The 16879-nt window shown below is 35.6% G+C and overlaps 1 protein-coding gene across 3 annotated transcripts in view; it reads right to left on the bottom strand.

Annotated features, from left to right (window-relative positions):
* PCYT1B (phosphate cytidylyltransferase 1B, choline) overlaps nt 1–9022 on the bottom strand; it is a 116526-nt gene extending 107504 nt beyond the window's left edge. Inside the window, exon 1 of one of the 3 annotated variants that reach the window (XM_074300895.1) lies at nt 8715–9022. In XM_074300895.1, the coding sequence (XP_074156996.1) occupies nt 8715–8786 (72 nt within the window). In that variant the 5' untranslated portion in view covers nt 8787–9022. Of the gene's footprint in view, nt 1–4277; nt 4491–8714 lie in introns of those variants that run through there. The other 2 variants (XM_074300898.1, XM_074300896.1) reach the window with 2 other exon arrangements.
* Nucleotides 9023–16879: the final 7857 nt, after the last annotated feature.

Here is a 16879-nt window from a genome sequence, read left to right as displayed (position 1 = left end):
TCTCTATTCTTGCCAAACAAGTCTATGCCATAGTCTTCAAATATCCTATATGCATACCTGGCTTTATGGTTTGCCTGCAATATCATTTTTTCCTCTCTACTTATAGAAGTCATTATGATGCCTTTTCTTTTTCCTGTTTATATTTTCCATATAGTAAGCATACATTAAATATTTATATATTGTTTACTTGAAAAAAGCCTTATGGGGTAGTTTATAAAGCAGAGGTTAAGGCAGAAACTATGGCAGACTTTGATTAAATCACTTAACTTTTCAGTGCTCTAGTTGATTCTCAAAATTGTCAATTGTCAGGCTGGTGCTGGCCTACATTTATAGAGGGAGGTTCTTTCCTCATCCTGGGTTCCCTATAACAATGGAATCATAGGTCCAGAACAAAAAACATAGAAAATATCTCCCAAGTTCTTATTTTGACTTTATGAGAAAAAAATTTAAATATAAAAAGATATGTTGCTATTTCTATTTGATTTATTAATTTGTCTATCTTTTCATTTATCCATTCATTCATTCATTTGTTTGTTTATTTATTTTGAGGGAGAGCAGAAAGGGTAAGAGTGCATGAATGTACAATTTAGAGAACAAAAAGTTTTTTTCTTTCATGCCCTGAGAGGGTAGATGGAGTGGGAGAGGATTGAAGAGTTGAGAGTCCGGGTATTTTGCAACACATGGATCCATTGTGGGAATAGAACAAAATTGCTTATTTTTATGCCAGTTCCCACTTTAAGTGGGTGTTAGTTCTGGGGCATTAAAAGCTAAACCAGACAAATAATAGAAAGTAGAACAGTTCTGTTTCTCTCTTAGTGACTGGCACTAGGAAGGGAAGGGGAAAACCAGTTTTTAAAGGGTCCTCTCAGGGCTAGCCAGCCTCTTGTTCCACAGCTTTTTGTATTCTTGTGGGGTGATTCAGTGAGCAATCTGAGGAAGGAGAAGTTGTCTGACTGCCAATTTCTTTTTCTGAGCACCCCAAAGAGATAGGAATAGGGAGTGAATTTGTGATTTCATTTGTATAAAAGTATATAATTCCTATAAGACACAACTTATTATTGTGGTTAGATGACTGTTGAGAGTCAAGAAAACTTGAATTCAAGTCCTGTGTCATATATATATATATATATATATATATATATATATATATATATATATATATATATATATATATATATATATATATACAATGTAACTAAGAAAATCATTGAATCTCTTAGTCCCCAGGCAACTTTCTAAAACTTGGAGTTGCAGAACTATGGCTTATTTACCTCTATTAAACGAATTTCCTTATGTTTATGAAATTGCAGATCTGAATTCTACCCTCAATCTCATCCTTTCCCTCCTATTCTACAAAAAGGTATAAGCAGTCTTGGTCCAATAGAATAGATGATGAAATATACTCCTCTCTTCTCAGAAAATAAGTAGTGTTCCATGGGTATGAGATATTGTATATAACATTAGGCTTTGTCACTGTGTTGTTGGTTTTGCCTGTTTGTTCCAACAGAGGGTTTTATGGATGCTAAAGTTGGTAGAGGAATGTCTAGAAATGAGAATGGTATAAAAAACAAAACCAGTGAATTTTAAAAATCATAGCTTAAAGAAAGAACTTTTTGCATGAATCTTGTGATTCCAATGCTAAACTTCTCTCTATACCCTATGAGGGTCAATATATCAATAGCTCTCTTGCTTCAGTGCATTCACATATATAGTTCTTTATGCCTGAAATGCTTTCCCACGAACTTTTCATTTGTTGAAATCTTGTCCTTTAAAATCCAAATGCCATCTCTTCCTGATCCTTTGGTTGGTAGTGGTGTTTCCCTATATCTCTCTAAACAATGATTCCAGATAATTTTAGATTATTTTTCCATACTAAATGACTTTCTTAGCACTGAATTTTAGAAAATCAAGTTAATTGGTGATATTTAGGGCAAAACAATTAGCTAGACTCACACAGGATAATTTATATCAAATTAATAAGTAACCTATTTTGTGGTGTGTTGGAATCACACAAGAAACTTAATTCTAATATCATTGTGTTCCCTGTTTGGGGGATTCTTAGATATCTATTATCAAATAGTTAAGCTTCTTGAATTGCACATAGCAATTGTTTAATTTTTTTATTCACTAAAATAAAATTATGTAAAATTGGGAAGATGAGAAAAAAGAAAACTCAGAATCACAAAGTTTAGGAGTGTAGAAATGATTATCTAGTTCAGGGAGTCTTTTTTGTGTATCATGAAACTCTGGCAATCTGATGAAATCTTTAGATACCTCAGAATATTTTGAAAATTAATAATTGAAGAAAATGCCGTTTCATTTGGAAACTAATGTATATATATATGTATATATATATATATATTTTTTTTTTCCCCCCATTTAAGTTCACAGATTCTCTGTAATATATTTATGAAATGCATGGAGGTCTCTGGATCTCTAACAAAGAACCCCTGATTTAGTACAATCCCCTCTTTAACTACTATTTACAGGACAAAACTAAGTTAATCAGCCCTAATTCTAAAATAAAATAAGACAGAAACAATTTTTAAATCAAAGAAATAAAACATCTCTAGAACAGAACAACAAAGTAAATATAGGTGTGCTACTTAATGGAACTCATTAGCCATAGTTTAAATTAGCTGTCCCTTTCCATTTTCTGATGTCTTTTGTCATTTTCAAACAAAATTTTAAAAGCATTGTTTTAATTAATTTTCATCCCATTTCTTTAGTGACTTCTTATGGCTTCACAAATAAAATCCAAACTTCATTGTCTGTTGTTCAAGGTTTTCCACCTTCTAAACCTCCTGCTATCTTACTTTTCTAGCCTTCATTCATACTGATCTTCTCTATACATCCTATGTTCCAGTCTTAATAGGTTACTTTAAAATATGATCAAAGATCTGATGTTTCTATGCTTTCCTGTGCCTGGTATGCCTTCCCTCAAGTTCTTAAAATTCTACACCTGTTGAAGTCTTGCCTATCCTTCAAAATACAAATGCTGCCTCTTCCATGTTGCCTTCCTTGATTCTTTGCTTGGGGAGCTACCTTTGTATATCTCACATCATTTTGTTTCTTGATTCTTTAATGTGGCGAGACTAAGTTAACTTTGCCTATTGATGTCACTTTCTTTACTAGACTATAAGATTTATAAAGGTAGAGAGATATTTTCTCTTTCCCTCTGTATATAGTAAGTGTAAAATTTCTTGAGTAAATGAAATAGATTAATAATAATCTACCACCTCCATTTGGAAGATAAAATGATAAGATAAATGAAGTACAGAAAATCATAAATAACTGTTTTGGCAGGATAAGCCATGAAATAAGGAGCAGGGGGGAAGTGTCTATTTAGAAAAGGCATAGAATCAAGTTACCTGGTGTCCAGAATTTATGTCTATGACCCGGGGGGCAAAAAAAAGATTAAACTTTTCCCATTGGCACCCAGTAATCTCTATAATAACTAGTGTGACATGAAGGCTTCCCTAACTCTTTGTAATAAAATAAATGATAAGCTTTCAATATTAAAATTTTCTGGAATTAAAGAAAAAATTAAGCCAACAGGAATGGTTTAACTTATTAGGATCTAGCAATCATTTTACTTAACTTAGTAGTCAGGGACCTACTTTATGCAGAAGACAATAATTAGACCAGGAGTCAACAACTTTCAAAAGCATTATAATGAAGCTCTGATCCTTGTTCTTCTATAAGCCAGGATATGGAAGATGGGGCAAACCTATGACTAGGCTCTGACTTTTTCATATCGAAGGGTATGATTGACTTTATATTCAGAGGAATTTAAAAGGCATGGGAAGGCTTCCCCTTTACCCAAATATGTACCAGAATTCTAATGAGAGATTCATTTAGATCAGTGTGTCCAATTTTCAAATGTTATCCCTACATATCAAAAGAACCTTCTTATTATGTTTTGAAAATCCCAAAGCATAGACCCTGAAGAAAGTGTCTTTATGAGAGTTTTGTGTTCTCTTTGACAGTGATATTTCTTAGTTTATGTCTTAATAATAATGTATTAAAATATTTCTTTTATCAGGCACACATGTAACAGTAAGGGAGGAAAGAAATGTTGGTCTTAATTTAGCTTTCCTTTTTATCATTTGTCTAACTTAAATACAGAATTGTAATAGTTTACTTTTAGTATAGATAGAACAATGAAGCATATTATTTTTTACACTCACAGAATACTGTGCTATTAACTTAAAAACCATTTTGATAGTTTCTTAGAAAGAGAAGAAGCCACATTATGAGAGAAGCATTCATATTACCTTGTGTGATAATTTGGGGGTATAGATGTCCCCCATCTCCTCTTCTGCCCTGCATTCCTGGCAGCCTACCATCTTCACTGTTGGATTCTCTTACAGCTTCAGTCTTGGTCTTCTTCCTTTTCCTCAGAATTGTTTTGATATCTCTTATTTAAGCAATGAAATTCCTGTCTTTTGTATGGAAAGCAGCTGACCAAAGTTTATGCTCACTTCATCTGTCCAAAGAAAGCTTAAAGATGAACTCAGCGTAGTTATCAGTATTAAAAACAATGAATAAATTAAGCCCAAAGTTCTGGGTACTGTACTTTAACCCCAAATCTTCAGTCTCTTCTATACTGGGATTCATTTATACTTGCTGTGTTCTGTCCAATAGTCCCACTGTTATGCTGGTGCTACAATGAATGGTTGTGCAGGGACAGGCAGTTAAAGTTGCATTCTTCTTTTTTTTTTGTCATTGTTTAATCTGCCCTGTCTCTCACTGGAGCTGTGGCAACAAATTCTTTCTGATGAATAAATTGTGTCATTGTGGGCCAGCTTAACTACTTGTGCTGTCTGAATGACAAACATTCTCTTTTTTCTTCCTTCCTTCCTTCCTTCCTTCCTTCCTTCCTTCCTTCCTTCCTTCCTTCCTTCCTTCCTTCCTTCCTTCCTTCCTTCCTTCCTTCCTTCCTTCCTTCCTTCCTTCCTTCCTTTCTTCCTTCCTTCCTTTCTTCCTTTCTTCCTTCTTTTTCTCTTTCCTTCCTTCCTTCCCTGCAAAAATTGGTAAAAAAACTAAGAGTATAACTGTCCTCCAGATCTTTTTTAAAGATCTTCAATTCTTCCTCTTTATCAAACTTATTTAAATGTATTCTGAACTCAAATCAGTCTAGGAACATTTTTGCTCTTACTCCTTAAAAATAGTTTAAAAAGCAAATATTAACCATTATGCCAAAATTCTAATTGTTTGTTTTAACAGCTTCAGTGTTTCAATATGATTTTTATAAAAGTATTTTCCTCTTTGAACAATTGTCATATGGTCATAGCAGTTGTAATAGCATAAGTAATTTACACTTATATAGTATTTTAATGTATGAGAAGCACTTTATAACAGCCCAATAAGGTAGATAACACAAAAATTTATTATTCCTATTTTATAGATAAGAAAACTAAGACTCAGAGAAAAATAAAACATGCCCAAGATAATATAGCTCATTAGTATAAGTGCTAAATAAGAATGATGATTACAATACTAACTGACATTTATATTACAGTTTAAACTTTTGAAAATATTTTATTTACATTATTTTATTTAATCTTCACAATTGCTTTGTGACATATGAAGCCAAGTCTCCTGACTCCAAACCCAGCATTCTTTCCACTAACCCACACTGTCTTTCTAACATATCAATCTCCTCACTACCATTAATATAAATACATAACTATATCTTTTGCCTCTTTTTGTATCTCTAGCGCCTAGCACAGTGCCTGGCATATAATAGAGATTTGATAAATGTATATTGACTTTCAGACTATATGTTAAAAGTGCTATTTGAACAGATAAAATAAAGGCAAAGAATATGTATCTAACTTAATATTCATTTAGTCCTTTAAATCTTTTGACCCTATAATAATAGCTAGATTTAGTATTTTCAGTTTTGCAAAGATCTCTACCAATATAATCTTATTTGCTCTTCACAACAAGGGACAGTACCTTGCACATAATTGATTGTTAGTAGTCCTTTGTTCTTGAAGAGGACCAAAATGATATCACTATGTTAGAGTCGAGTTACCTTGTGTCTGACTGTGGCTGATCAGACTATTATGAGCTCAGAAGGCTCTGCCACAAGTCACACACAAATAGATCTTATGAACATTTGGGGCGGTTTCTTTAACTTTATGCATGTTGCATTTCTTCTGAGCTAATTCAATTTTGTTTTGTTCATAAAGCACAGCACTTTCTCTGGTGAAGGCACACCATGCTGGACAGTCCTGTGCCAGTGTCTCCCATGTCATACAATTGATTCTAAAGTTCTTAAATTTTAAGAACTTGTACATAATAAGTACTAATAAATATTTATTATTGACTAAAAAAACTGATGAGGGAGGTGCTATTTATCCCTATTTTACAGAAGAAGAAAGTAAGACTGAGAGAGGTCAAGGGACTTTTCTACACCTACACAGCAAGCGTTTGAGCTTAGATTCAAACTTGGGACTTCCTAAAGCCAAGTCTGTCTTCTAGAGGGCTTATTCTTAAAGAGTCTGGAGCTTTAGCTCCTGGAAGCTTAAAGTCACAAAATATTTCACTCAGGGTTAATTCTAGGAGCCAACTTGATGAGGTCAAAATCAAAATGAATGTTGCTAATAGACTTACTGTTCTTGCATAACATTCTTGTATAAAATACAAGCACTCCAAAACCTCAGTTTAGTTTTTTAACTCATTTTCCCTTTCCTTTCCACATTTAATTAGTTCCTAAATCCTAATGCTTACATCTCTACCTGTAGTGAGCTGTTGTCTCTAGAAGCTGCTGGATCGCTCTCTGGGAAGAGATCTGCTGTGTCTACTCAAATCTCTCAGACAGATTCTTCTTCCTGTACCGAACCGTTGTCTCCAGGTAGTTGCTGTTAACTCTTGTCCTTAGAAGTGACTTCCCTTCCTGCAGAGAGCCCCGTCAAGCCTGATGCAATGCAGAGTCTTCTTCTCTTCCTGGAGTGCTGTCCTCTTTATCCTCCCAGAGAATGGGCATGGGATAATGCAAGGGCTTCTGGGAAGAACCACTTCAGCCAATGGGCTTGCTCCTTCTATCAAGTCAACCTGAGTTCTCACCTTGTAATTGTCCAGAAAACCTGAATTCTCACCTTGTCACTGTCCAGACAACCTCAGTTCTCACTTAGTAATCCTAACATCTACCTTCCAAATTTTCCCTGTCTTCTTTATTTTTATAATTAGTCAAATACACATTTTCATTATTACATATCTAGATAACTGTAGTGTCCTCCTTACTAGACATTCTACTTCTATCCTTTTCTCTCTCCAATTCATGACTTATTAAAACCCTTTGTATACACATCTAATCATATCACTCTTCTGCTCAAAATCCTTCTGTGTTTCCCTATTGACTACAAAGTATTGCTCTAACTATATTTGGCTTTCCATATCCTAATGCTTCCCTATTTGAGAAATTAGCATCTGGTTTAAAAAATGCCTAAGAAAGAGAAAAAAAAAACATTTTATAGAAGAAATTGAATCTGAAAGAAGTCAAATAATTTGTCCACAGTTGCATGGCTGGTAAGTTTCTAGAGTTGGAGTCAAATGCAGCATTTCCAAACTTCAAGTCCTTCATTCTTATTGGTCATGTACAACAAAAATATTAATAGCTTTGTAGTGGCAAAGAGCTGAAAACTAAGTACATGCCAATCAATTTGGGCATGATTGAAAAAAATTATGGCATGTGAATGTAATGACAAAAAGAATCGTTCCAGAGAAACGTAGGAAGATTTAGATTAACAAACAATATGAAGTGAGTAGAACTAGTAAAACAATTTATAACATAAAAAGATTGTAAAAATGAACAGCTTTGAAACACTTTTGAACAATAATACAATGACTAAATTTGATTCCAGAGAAAAAGATGATGAAGAATACTACCACCTCTTGCCAAAGAGATAGGTAATGAACTAAATATGTGGGAGGAGACATACATTTTCAGAAATCAGGGAACTTGAGAGATAGAGATGAAAGGCGATATAATTCCAGGCTTGGAATATAATACCGAGACTTAGGAGATACAGTATCTATCTTGTATAATAAATGCAAGGGAGAAACCAGAAGGTTTAGAAGTGAACTGGTTTCTTGGCCACTGTCCCAATCAATGAAGTTTGTGAAAATTGCCTGGTTTTTGTTCTGTAAGAAATGACCAACAGGATGATTTCAGAAAGGCCTGGATGAACTGAGGCTGAATGAAATGAGCAGGACCAGGAGATCATTGTATACTGCAGCAATAATACTATATGATGATCAATTCTGATGGGCATGGCCCTCTTCAACAATGAGATGAACCAAATCAGTTCCAATAGAGCAGTAATGAACTGAACCAGCTACACCCAGAGAAAGAACTCTGGGATGACTATGAACCACTACATAGAATTCCCAATCCCTCTATTTTTGTCCGCCTGCATATTTCCTTCACAGGCTAATTGTACACTATTTCAAAGTCCGATTCTTTTTGTACAGCAAAACAACTGTTTGGACATGTATTCATATATCGTATTTAATTTATACTCTAACATATTTAACATGTATTGGTCAACCTGCCATCTTGGGGGGGGAGGAGGGGAAAAATTAGAACAAAAGGTTTGGCAGTTATCAGTGCTGTAAAATTACCCATGCATACATCTAGTAAATAAAAAATATTAAAATAAAATTTTAAAAAATGCCTGTTTTATCTACCAGTTTGGACTTACTATGGCTTCTGCTTTCCAGACCTGATGTGCCCCGCATGCCAGCTCCTGCTCTTGCTTCTGTTCTAATGTCATATTGCTCCCTGCCAAAGGTTCTCCCAGAACAATAGCAGCAGAAATTTGTGGCTGCTGTCAGCGTACATTTTGAATGTTCTCAGTCTCAAGGACAAATAGCAAGAAGCTCAAATGAACAAAGGCAGACCTGTGGGCAACACAGTCTAAATCTCCCTCCATTATCTCAGATGGTTTTGTCTTGCTATAAAAGTGTGCTCAGGGCAATCCTGATAATCTTCCAATGAGAGAGGGGAAAAGATATATTACAAGTCCCAAAGGCCTGACAACTTTCAAAGAAGGAAGTGTGTAACAGAGTCTTAGGAGCATGCTCAATGGTCTGCTTTTCTGTTTCCTCTATCACCCAGGTGTTTGAACAATGGGAACTTTGGAGCCAGGATTCCAGGGGGATATTGTAGTAAGCCAGCCTGGCAAGGAGGCCCTAATAAGCCATGATACTTGGGACTTAATGAGTGTGTGTGTGTGTGTGTGTGTGTGTGTGTGTGTGGTCATTGAACTTGGAACTGAGAATGTGCTTGCTGTATAGGAATCAAATTAAGCTGGGTTTTTTTTATTTGTTTTATATCTTTGAAGTAAATATTTCTTTGTAAAAAGTAATGTGCTAGGGTGCCAGAGAGCCTTTCCTATACTTGAGAGAACACCAGTAGTGGGGGAGGGGGGAAGTCATTTGCCGAGAGCTTAGACATTTTACCATAATTCCCTTAATGTTATAGAAGAACCCTGGGGAAGAAGCAGAATGCAGTATACCAAATCTTCAGGAAACAGAGGCCAGGACAACCAATTTTACATGTTGGATCTTATCTGGGATAATAATGAGTCCTTTGCTTTTTTGGAAACAGATGGAGAGAGTCTCCACCAGTGACTTTTTATTTTAAATAACTCTAGACTAGAGAACTAGAGAAAGATCTAAGAGAATTCCTCCATCTCTGACAAAAATCTCAGAAATCATCTCTCTCTCTCTCTCTCTCTCTCTCTCTCTCTCTCTCTCTCTCACACACACACACACACACACACACACACACACACACACACACACACACACACACCCAGTGAGTCTTAATTACTCTGACTTATTAGGGCTCTCTTGCCAGGCTAGCTTGCTACAACATTCCTCTAGAATCCAGGCTCCAAGGTTTCTACTGTTCAAATTCCTGGGTGATAGAGGACATGTTATGGGACTCAGAAAAGCAAGCTATCTGAGCATGTCCCTAAGACCCTGTTACACACTTCCTTCTGCTTGAAAGTTACCAAAGGTTAATGATATCATCATAAAATCCAGAGGCCTTTTATATGTTACTCATAGCAATGGGAGTCTATAAAAAAATGGAAAGATATGGATATGTGTTGATCACAGAACTTTGAACATGAGTCCTAAAGTTGGTCCATACACTATACCATGGATACTGCCTTGCACTATTTGCTAGGCAGCCAATGATTTTTAGTCCTGGACTTCTCTACAAGACACTATCAGATCCCTATATTTGAGAAACACAAGAAAAGAATGAATACTTTTATCTGTCCACTTGGATTTTACCAGTTTGAGGGAATACCCCCAAACAACTTGGGGGCACTCAGTAATCAGACTAAGAGAAAGCAATGGACATAAACTATTTGGAAGTGTTAGTGTATTTTGATGACACTGGGAAGACGTCAGATAAACATGAGGAGAAACTTAAAATGTCTTATTGGCTGGGAGAAGATGGTTTGAAGCCATTAATTTACAAATGCCAGTTTTTCAGAGCTTCTGTTAAAATGTGGGTCACTTTGTTTCCCGACAGAGACAGTGCTTCTCAAGTAATCGCCCCCACAAAATCTTAAAGACAATAAATTTTGGGGGATTTGGTAGTTACTATCACAAATCTGTTTTTGAAAAAAATCCTGTGTTGTTTTTGTTAACTCATTAAATGATCTCACTTATAAACACATGCAATTGCAGAGCCCCAGAACCAGAAAGGCAAAATTATCTTAAAGTGTACAAAATCTTTTGGAGATAGATGAACAGACAAATGTGAAAAAGCTTTCAAAAACTTAATCAGCTGCCTTACCAACATGCACCAATACTAGCTTATGTTGGCCCAAGTAAACTCTTTGTTTTTTATATAGATTCCATTTTGGAAAGTTTGGGAACCATTCTATATTAGTAGAGAGATGGTTACCAGAGGCCACTGCATTTGCCAGCAGAGGTTTGACTGACAGTGAATCTCACTACCCTGTCCATAAGCTTGATTTCTTGACACAAAATGGGCCTTTACTGAGATGTTCAAGACTTTGTATATAGAGCAAAATATAGAGACTAATGATAATACATTGACATATATCTTGACTAGTGCCAAGTTTGATTCAAAACAGCATAGTGCCTGGCACATGGCAGGCGCTTATTAAATGTTTATTGATTATACTGATTTATTGCTAGAGATAGGTACTAGCATTAGTCAATTATGATTTAAGCATGCTTTATATTCCTGGTAAGACTAATGTAGATTAGATGCTGTGTTCAGAATACCACAGATCACTAGGACTCTGGAGATGTCAGAAAAAGGTATGAGAAATTCTGTGATATTCTAGCTACTGGAATCCAACTGGACGGAAGTATAGCTGAGAGTATGAGGCTTACATCAGATAGCCTGCCAAATATACATGTAAATCCTGTGACATAGAACCAATATTGCTTACTACAGGTGTCTACAGTTAACTAGGGGCAAGAATAGATGGCTGATGAAGGATTAAGAGAAGGCAAAAAGCAGAGTAATAATTCTACTTACCTGAAATTCTAGAGAAGGTCCTTCCTGCTGAGGTAATGGCTGGAGCTGTGCAGTAGAGTGATATATTAGACTCTGATTGATCCACACATGGAATGGGGAAGTAGCTGAGTCTACCCTTAGCTTACAGCTCAATAGCCATGAATACTTTACATAGTGACTTTGGATATATGGGTCAAGGAAAAATACTCAAGCTGGTAAGAAACCTGTTTTACTAGCTTAAGATAGCTGTAAATGCCATCAAGAAATGTGAAACTTTTTCCAGATATGGACTGAGAAATATATTAATTACTTATTTTGCCTATTTGGAGAACATAAGTACCAGCAAGTCTTTGGAACAGGTTTATTAATTTTTTTTTTTCCCTAGAAGAAGGTAGTAAGAGTCATCCTCACAATAACAGACCATTTTACCAGATATGCACAGGATATTTGTTTCATATCTTTGAAGTAAATATTTCTTTGTAAAAAGTAATGTGATTAAATGGAACTAGGGTGCCAGGGAGTTTTCCCTATACTTGAGGGAACACCATTAGTGGGGGGAGTCATTTGCAGAGAGCCTAGACATTCTACCAACCAAAATTTTTTAGAAATCAACTACTGTTGCTAAAATGTTATGGGAAACATGTTTTTCAGTACATATATAAATTTCCTGCCAGGAACAAACTACTCAAGGAAAATTTGGCCTTCATAGGTATCAAAAAGTCTAAAACTATTCCTTACCAGGCTCCAAAGATGCACATCTTGAATATTTTAACCATATACTGTTGAACAGCATTATTACAGGGCAGGAGATTGGAACCCAAAGGCAATTCCTTTCCTGCCCAAACCTGCTCATCTCAATGCAGATTCAACCCACAGAGGGCTAATATATTGACAGCTAACCAAATATGGGTGCCCAAGTGCAGACACACAAGTCCATAACGATTCTTCTCGTTAGCTCATATCAAATACTAGCTCCAGTATAGGAATTGAGGAATCAGGCAGTGATAAGAGCACTAGATCAATTAGATATATAATAAACACTAGGCTAACTTATAATGTTACAGATAAACTTGAAGATATGATTACACATGTCTCTAGGGACAATGCTAGAGATTACTCATGTGAAATGCATCTTGCATATAATTGCATGTTTATTGTTACACATATAATTGCTGCACTTTTGAGTATGCTTGTTTCTTACTTCACTGTTTGACTATGTTTTATGTCATATCCATAGCAATGTCTGTTAATTGTTTTGTATTTGTTAGTATAATGTATATACTAATAGTTATGGGTATATACTAATGCTTGTAGGCAAATTGCATTTCATATATATATATGCGCCTACTGACAGTGTTATTGTTATAGTTAGTTAGCTTTGTTTTGTTACAAACACGTTGCTTTTGACTGACCATATACTGTGGATTTGCATGAACTTTCAAAATATTAATGTGTTATATTATATATATATACATATATGTATATATGTATATAATGTCACTATGGTATTCTCCCAGGTGATGCTCTATATAATGTCATGTCTACTACATGTACTGTTAGTGTTCATTTGTTTTATTTTGTTCCAATGATATCAAAGGTTAGCTACCTGGGACTTCAGTAAAATAACCTTATTGTTTAAAATGCTTGTGATATTAAATGATGTTTGTGTTTACGTTGTATAGTTAAGGTTTGGGGCTAATCTCAGAAGATCTTTATAAGGACACGGGGGAGGAATGTAACCTGAGTTTCAAAGCTCATTGGTATGGCACTGTTCCTTATTGGTGGAGATTACTCTTCCAGATCTGCATGACAAATGGGGCAGAGTTGGGGAAAGCAGGAGAAGAAAGATCTGACCTCTATAAAATCTTGCCCTTTTTTCATTTCAAGCTGTGCTGGCTTCTGGCCTTGAGAGAGAAGATGGATGATACTAACCTCATTTCAGGTTGTTGAAAGAAGAAAAGGCTCTGGGGAAAAACCTGAAATGAGAAGAGCTAGTAGTCTCCCATAATTTCCCCATTCTTAGTTTGCTATGCTAGAGACTTAGGGAAATTTGGATGAGACTTGGGACTCTCTCTTGGTTGAGATGAATTATCTCAATCCCAAGGGAAGATCTCCATCACTCTATATTATCTGATAACATATTCTCATATGTACACTTTTTCTGATGTTTCTTTTGTTATTAATTTGGATAAATAAATTTTGGTTTTGTTTCATATTTTTGCTATTTATTATGTGTTTTGATTGTGGAATTGACATTTGGTGGGAAGTTAAACCTTGTACTCTCCTTTGGAATCCGCCTTTCCCATTAATGATTAGCAATCAGGAATTTAGCCTGAATCTGAAAAATATGTCCTCTAGGTGAATAATATTTAAAAATGCAGATAAATATAATTCTAGCTTGATATTCCTCTCTCTAAGGAGAACAGAGTAGTGGCCCTTAATATATTTTCAGTGAATTATAGAGTTCAGGACTTGAGTTAAGCTACTAGAAATGGTCCTACAAGTAGGAGTCAGTGAGTAGAAAAGACCCAGAGGAACCCCCAAATGGGAAAGATGAAGAGCAAGTTTATGACTATAATACTAAACTAAATAAAAAATATACATGCCCACATGCAAAATTACTCTATTCTTAGCAATGACATACAGAGCAGTGGACAAAACTTGCATTAGAATTGCTGAGAACTTATTAATTGAATGCTTATGTTCTAGGTACTTTGCGAGGTGCTGAGAAAAGAAAAAACAAAACAAAAAAAATGAAACAATTTCAGCCCTCAAGGAACTTACATTCTATCAGAAGAGGCAGTCATATGATATATATAAAATATATGTGTGATGGGGACTAGCACATGTGCCTGAATGCCTCTTATCGAATTTCCCTACATGCCTCCATGTGGAGAAGGTTCAGAATGCTGCTTCTGGCAGAATTGTGATGACATGTAATAGCTATGATTGGGAGAGACTCTATTGCAGATGCAGACTTTCTATAACTGGAGCAGCTGTTCAGGTGACCACAGATAAAAGGAGCTTTTGGCTATAGCTGTAGAACTGGAATGCAGCTATAGCAAAAGATTTTAACCAGCACTGGTCTCTTTTTGTTTGCTCTCTCTTGGTAGATCTTTGGTGATCTGACTTCTTTGCTAACTGTGTCTAATGAAATAAGAGAAGAGGACTTGTGATCTCTTGCTCCAAGGCTAATACCTTGACTCTGAAAATGATTTTTATTCATTGCCTCTCTTAGCTTTTGTTTTCTTCCTTCTAGGTGGAGGAGATAAATCTGGAAGCTCTGACCTTGTGAATTCTGAGGGGTCAGGAGAACAAATTTCTAGTCATACTGGAATTTGGGAGTTAGAATCCATGCTGAATTTTGCAGCTGACCTTGCATCAATGAATGAAGGAATAAGGAATAACCTTTGACAATTTTCCTCCATAATGTGTTGGTCATTTACACTGTTAATAAAACTTTTCCATTACAGGCAGCAGTGATTCCACTAAAGATGCCAGCTATGAGGACCAGATATCTGTGGAGGAAATAACAGCAGAATTAACCTTAATAACTCAGAAACAAGTCAACCACCTTCATAACAATTATTTTAATGGATGGTTGGTCTTATTCTGACATTTTTTCATAGCATTGAAAAGTATAATTTAGATGTTTATATTAAAAGGACAACTGGGACAAGAGATATACCCTAGTGTTATGGATAATGTCTGGACTGGGGACTCAGGAGACCCAAAATCTACTCCTGGGTCTGGTTCTGGCTCTAATTAGATATATTCAATTCCTTTCATTGCTCTGGACTTAAATTGTTTTATCAGTTAAATGATGGGGATGCTAGATCAGAGATTCTTAAAATAGAGTCTATAAATGCTAATGGGGACTATGAGTTTGTGAATTTAGATGGAAAAAACTTAAATCTTTATTTTCATTAACTTCTATTTGAAATTTAGCATTCCCTTCAATTAGAAGAAAATTATTATTGTAACATGGGATCCATAGACTTTAATAGACTGATAAAGGAGTCCACGTGATCCCTGGAATAGCTGATTTCTAAGATTCTTTCCATTGTTAATATTCTAATTCTTTTGATTCTAACTAAGATGTCTCCAAATCAATTTGGAGTTAGACGATGATGACGTTAGAAGTACCTACTGACTGCAGAATATTGCTTGGGGAGATAGCGATTAAATATGAAATGATATCTACTCTTTTTCCTGAGGCCATTGAGGTTAAGTGACTTGCCCAGGGTCACACAGCTAAGTGTCTGAGATCAGATTTGAACTTGTGTCCCTCCTGAATTCAGGGCTGGTGCTCTATCCACTGTGCCACCTAGCTGCCCCTGAGGGATATCTATTTTTAAAGACATTGTAGCCTGTGAAGGGGATACACATTTGTGAATAACCCTAATACAAAATAATACATGGTAAATTCTTTAGAGAGATGCAAAACAAGTATCACTGAGAGATTCAAAAGGGGAATTTTCTTTACAAGGAGGGTGTAGAAGCAAGAGAGAAGAAATTCAAGTCCCCACTAATAGGAACCTGTACAAAGATGATACTAGGAGAAACAGAGCTGAGATACATGAGAATTTTTGGAGGCAGAACTTAACTGGTTGGATATAGGGAGTGAGGGAGAAGGAAGAATCAAAAGCTATGCCAGTTTCTCAAATGTGGGAGAACATAGTACAGGTAATAAAAAGAGAACAAGGTTTGGTAAAAGGTCACACTAACCTTTAAGTCAGCATAAATTACCGTGTAAGACATAGTCTCACATTTTTTTTGGAAGATCAGGCAGGAGTATCTTTACCGAGACAGAATTTAGAAAACTTCTTAGTTTCTGGACATGAACACTTGGGGATCAAATGTCTAAGAAAGCATTGTGTGGGAGTAGGTACTTGTGGAGATAATATTTATACTTCTAGAGCTCAGGCAATATAAATATAGTATTGAATGAGTTCAGACTGGCATGAGTTTCCTAAGCAAAATTGAAAGTAAGTCCAGGAGAAACCCTAGGATTTTGCTTTGGTTAGAATGAAAATGAAAAAGATTCCTACTGAGTAATAGGGATTATGGGAAGCTTTTAGTCAGCAAGAGGTTAATTACTATCTCCTCGTAAAAGACCTTTAGGAGGAATTCACTTTCCTATTCATTAAGGAGGCTATCTCTCTGTCTCTCTCTGTCTTTCTCTTCCCCCACCCCCACCTCATGAAAGCATACTCATACACCCACACCTCATTTGGATAAAATCTTGAATCTTCTGAAATTCAACCAAAAAAGCATTTATTAAATGTCAGGCACTATTTCAGGAATTAGACACAAAGTAAAAAATTAAATAGTTTTTGCTTTCAAGGAGCTTAC

This window comes from Sminthopsis crassicaudata, chromosome 3 (assembly GCF_048593235.1).
Source record: "Sminthopsis crassicaudata isolate SCR6 chromosome 3, ASM4859323v1, whole genome shotgun sequence".
NCBI lineage: Eukaryota > Metazoa > Chordata > Mammalia > Dasyuromorphia > Dasyuridae > Sminthopsis > Sminthopsis crassicaudata.
The sequence above is the reverse complement of the archived record's forward strand: the minus strand, read 5'-3'. Positions and strand labels throughout refer to the sequence as shown.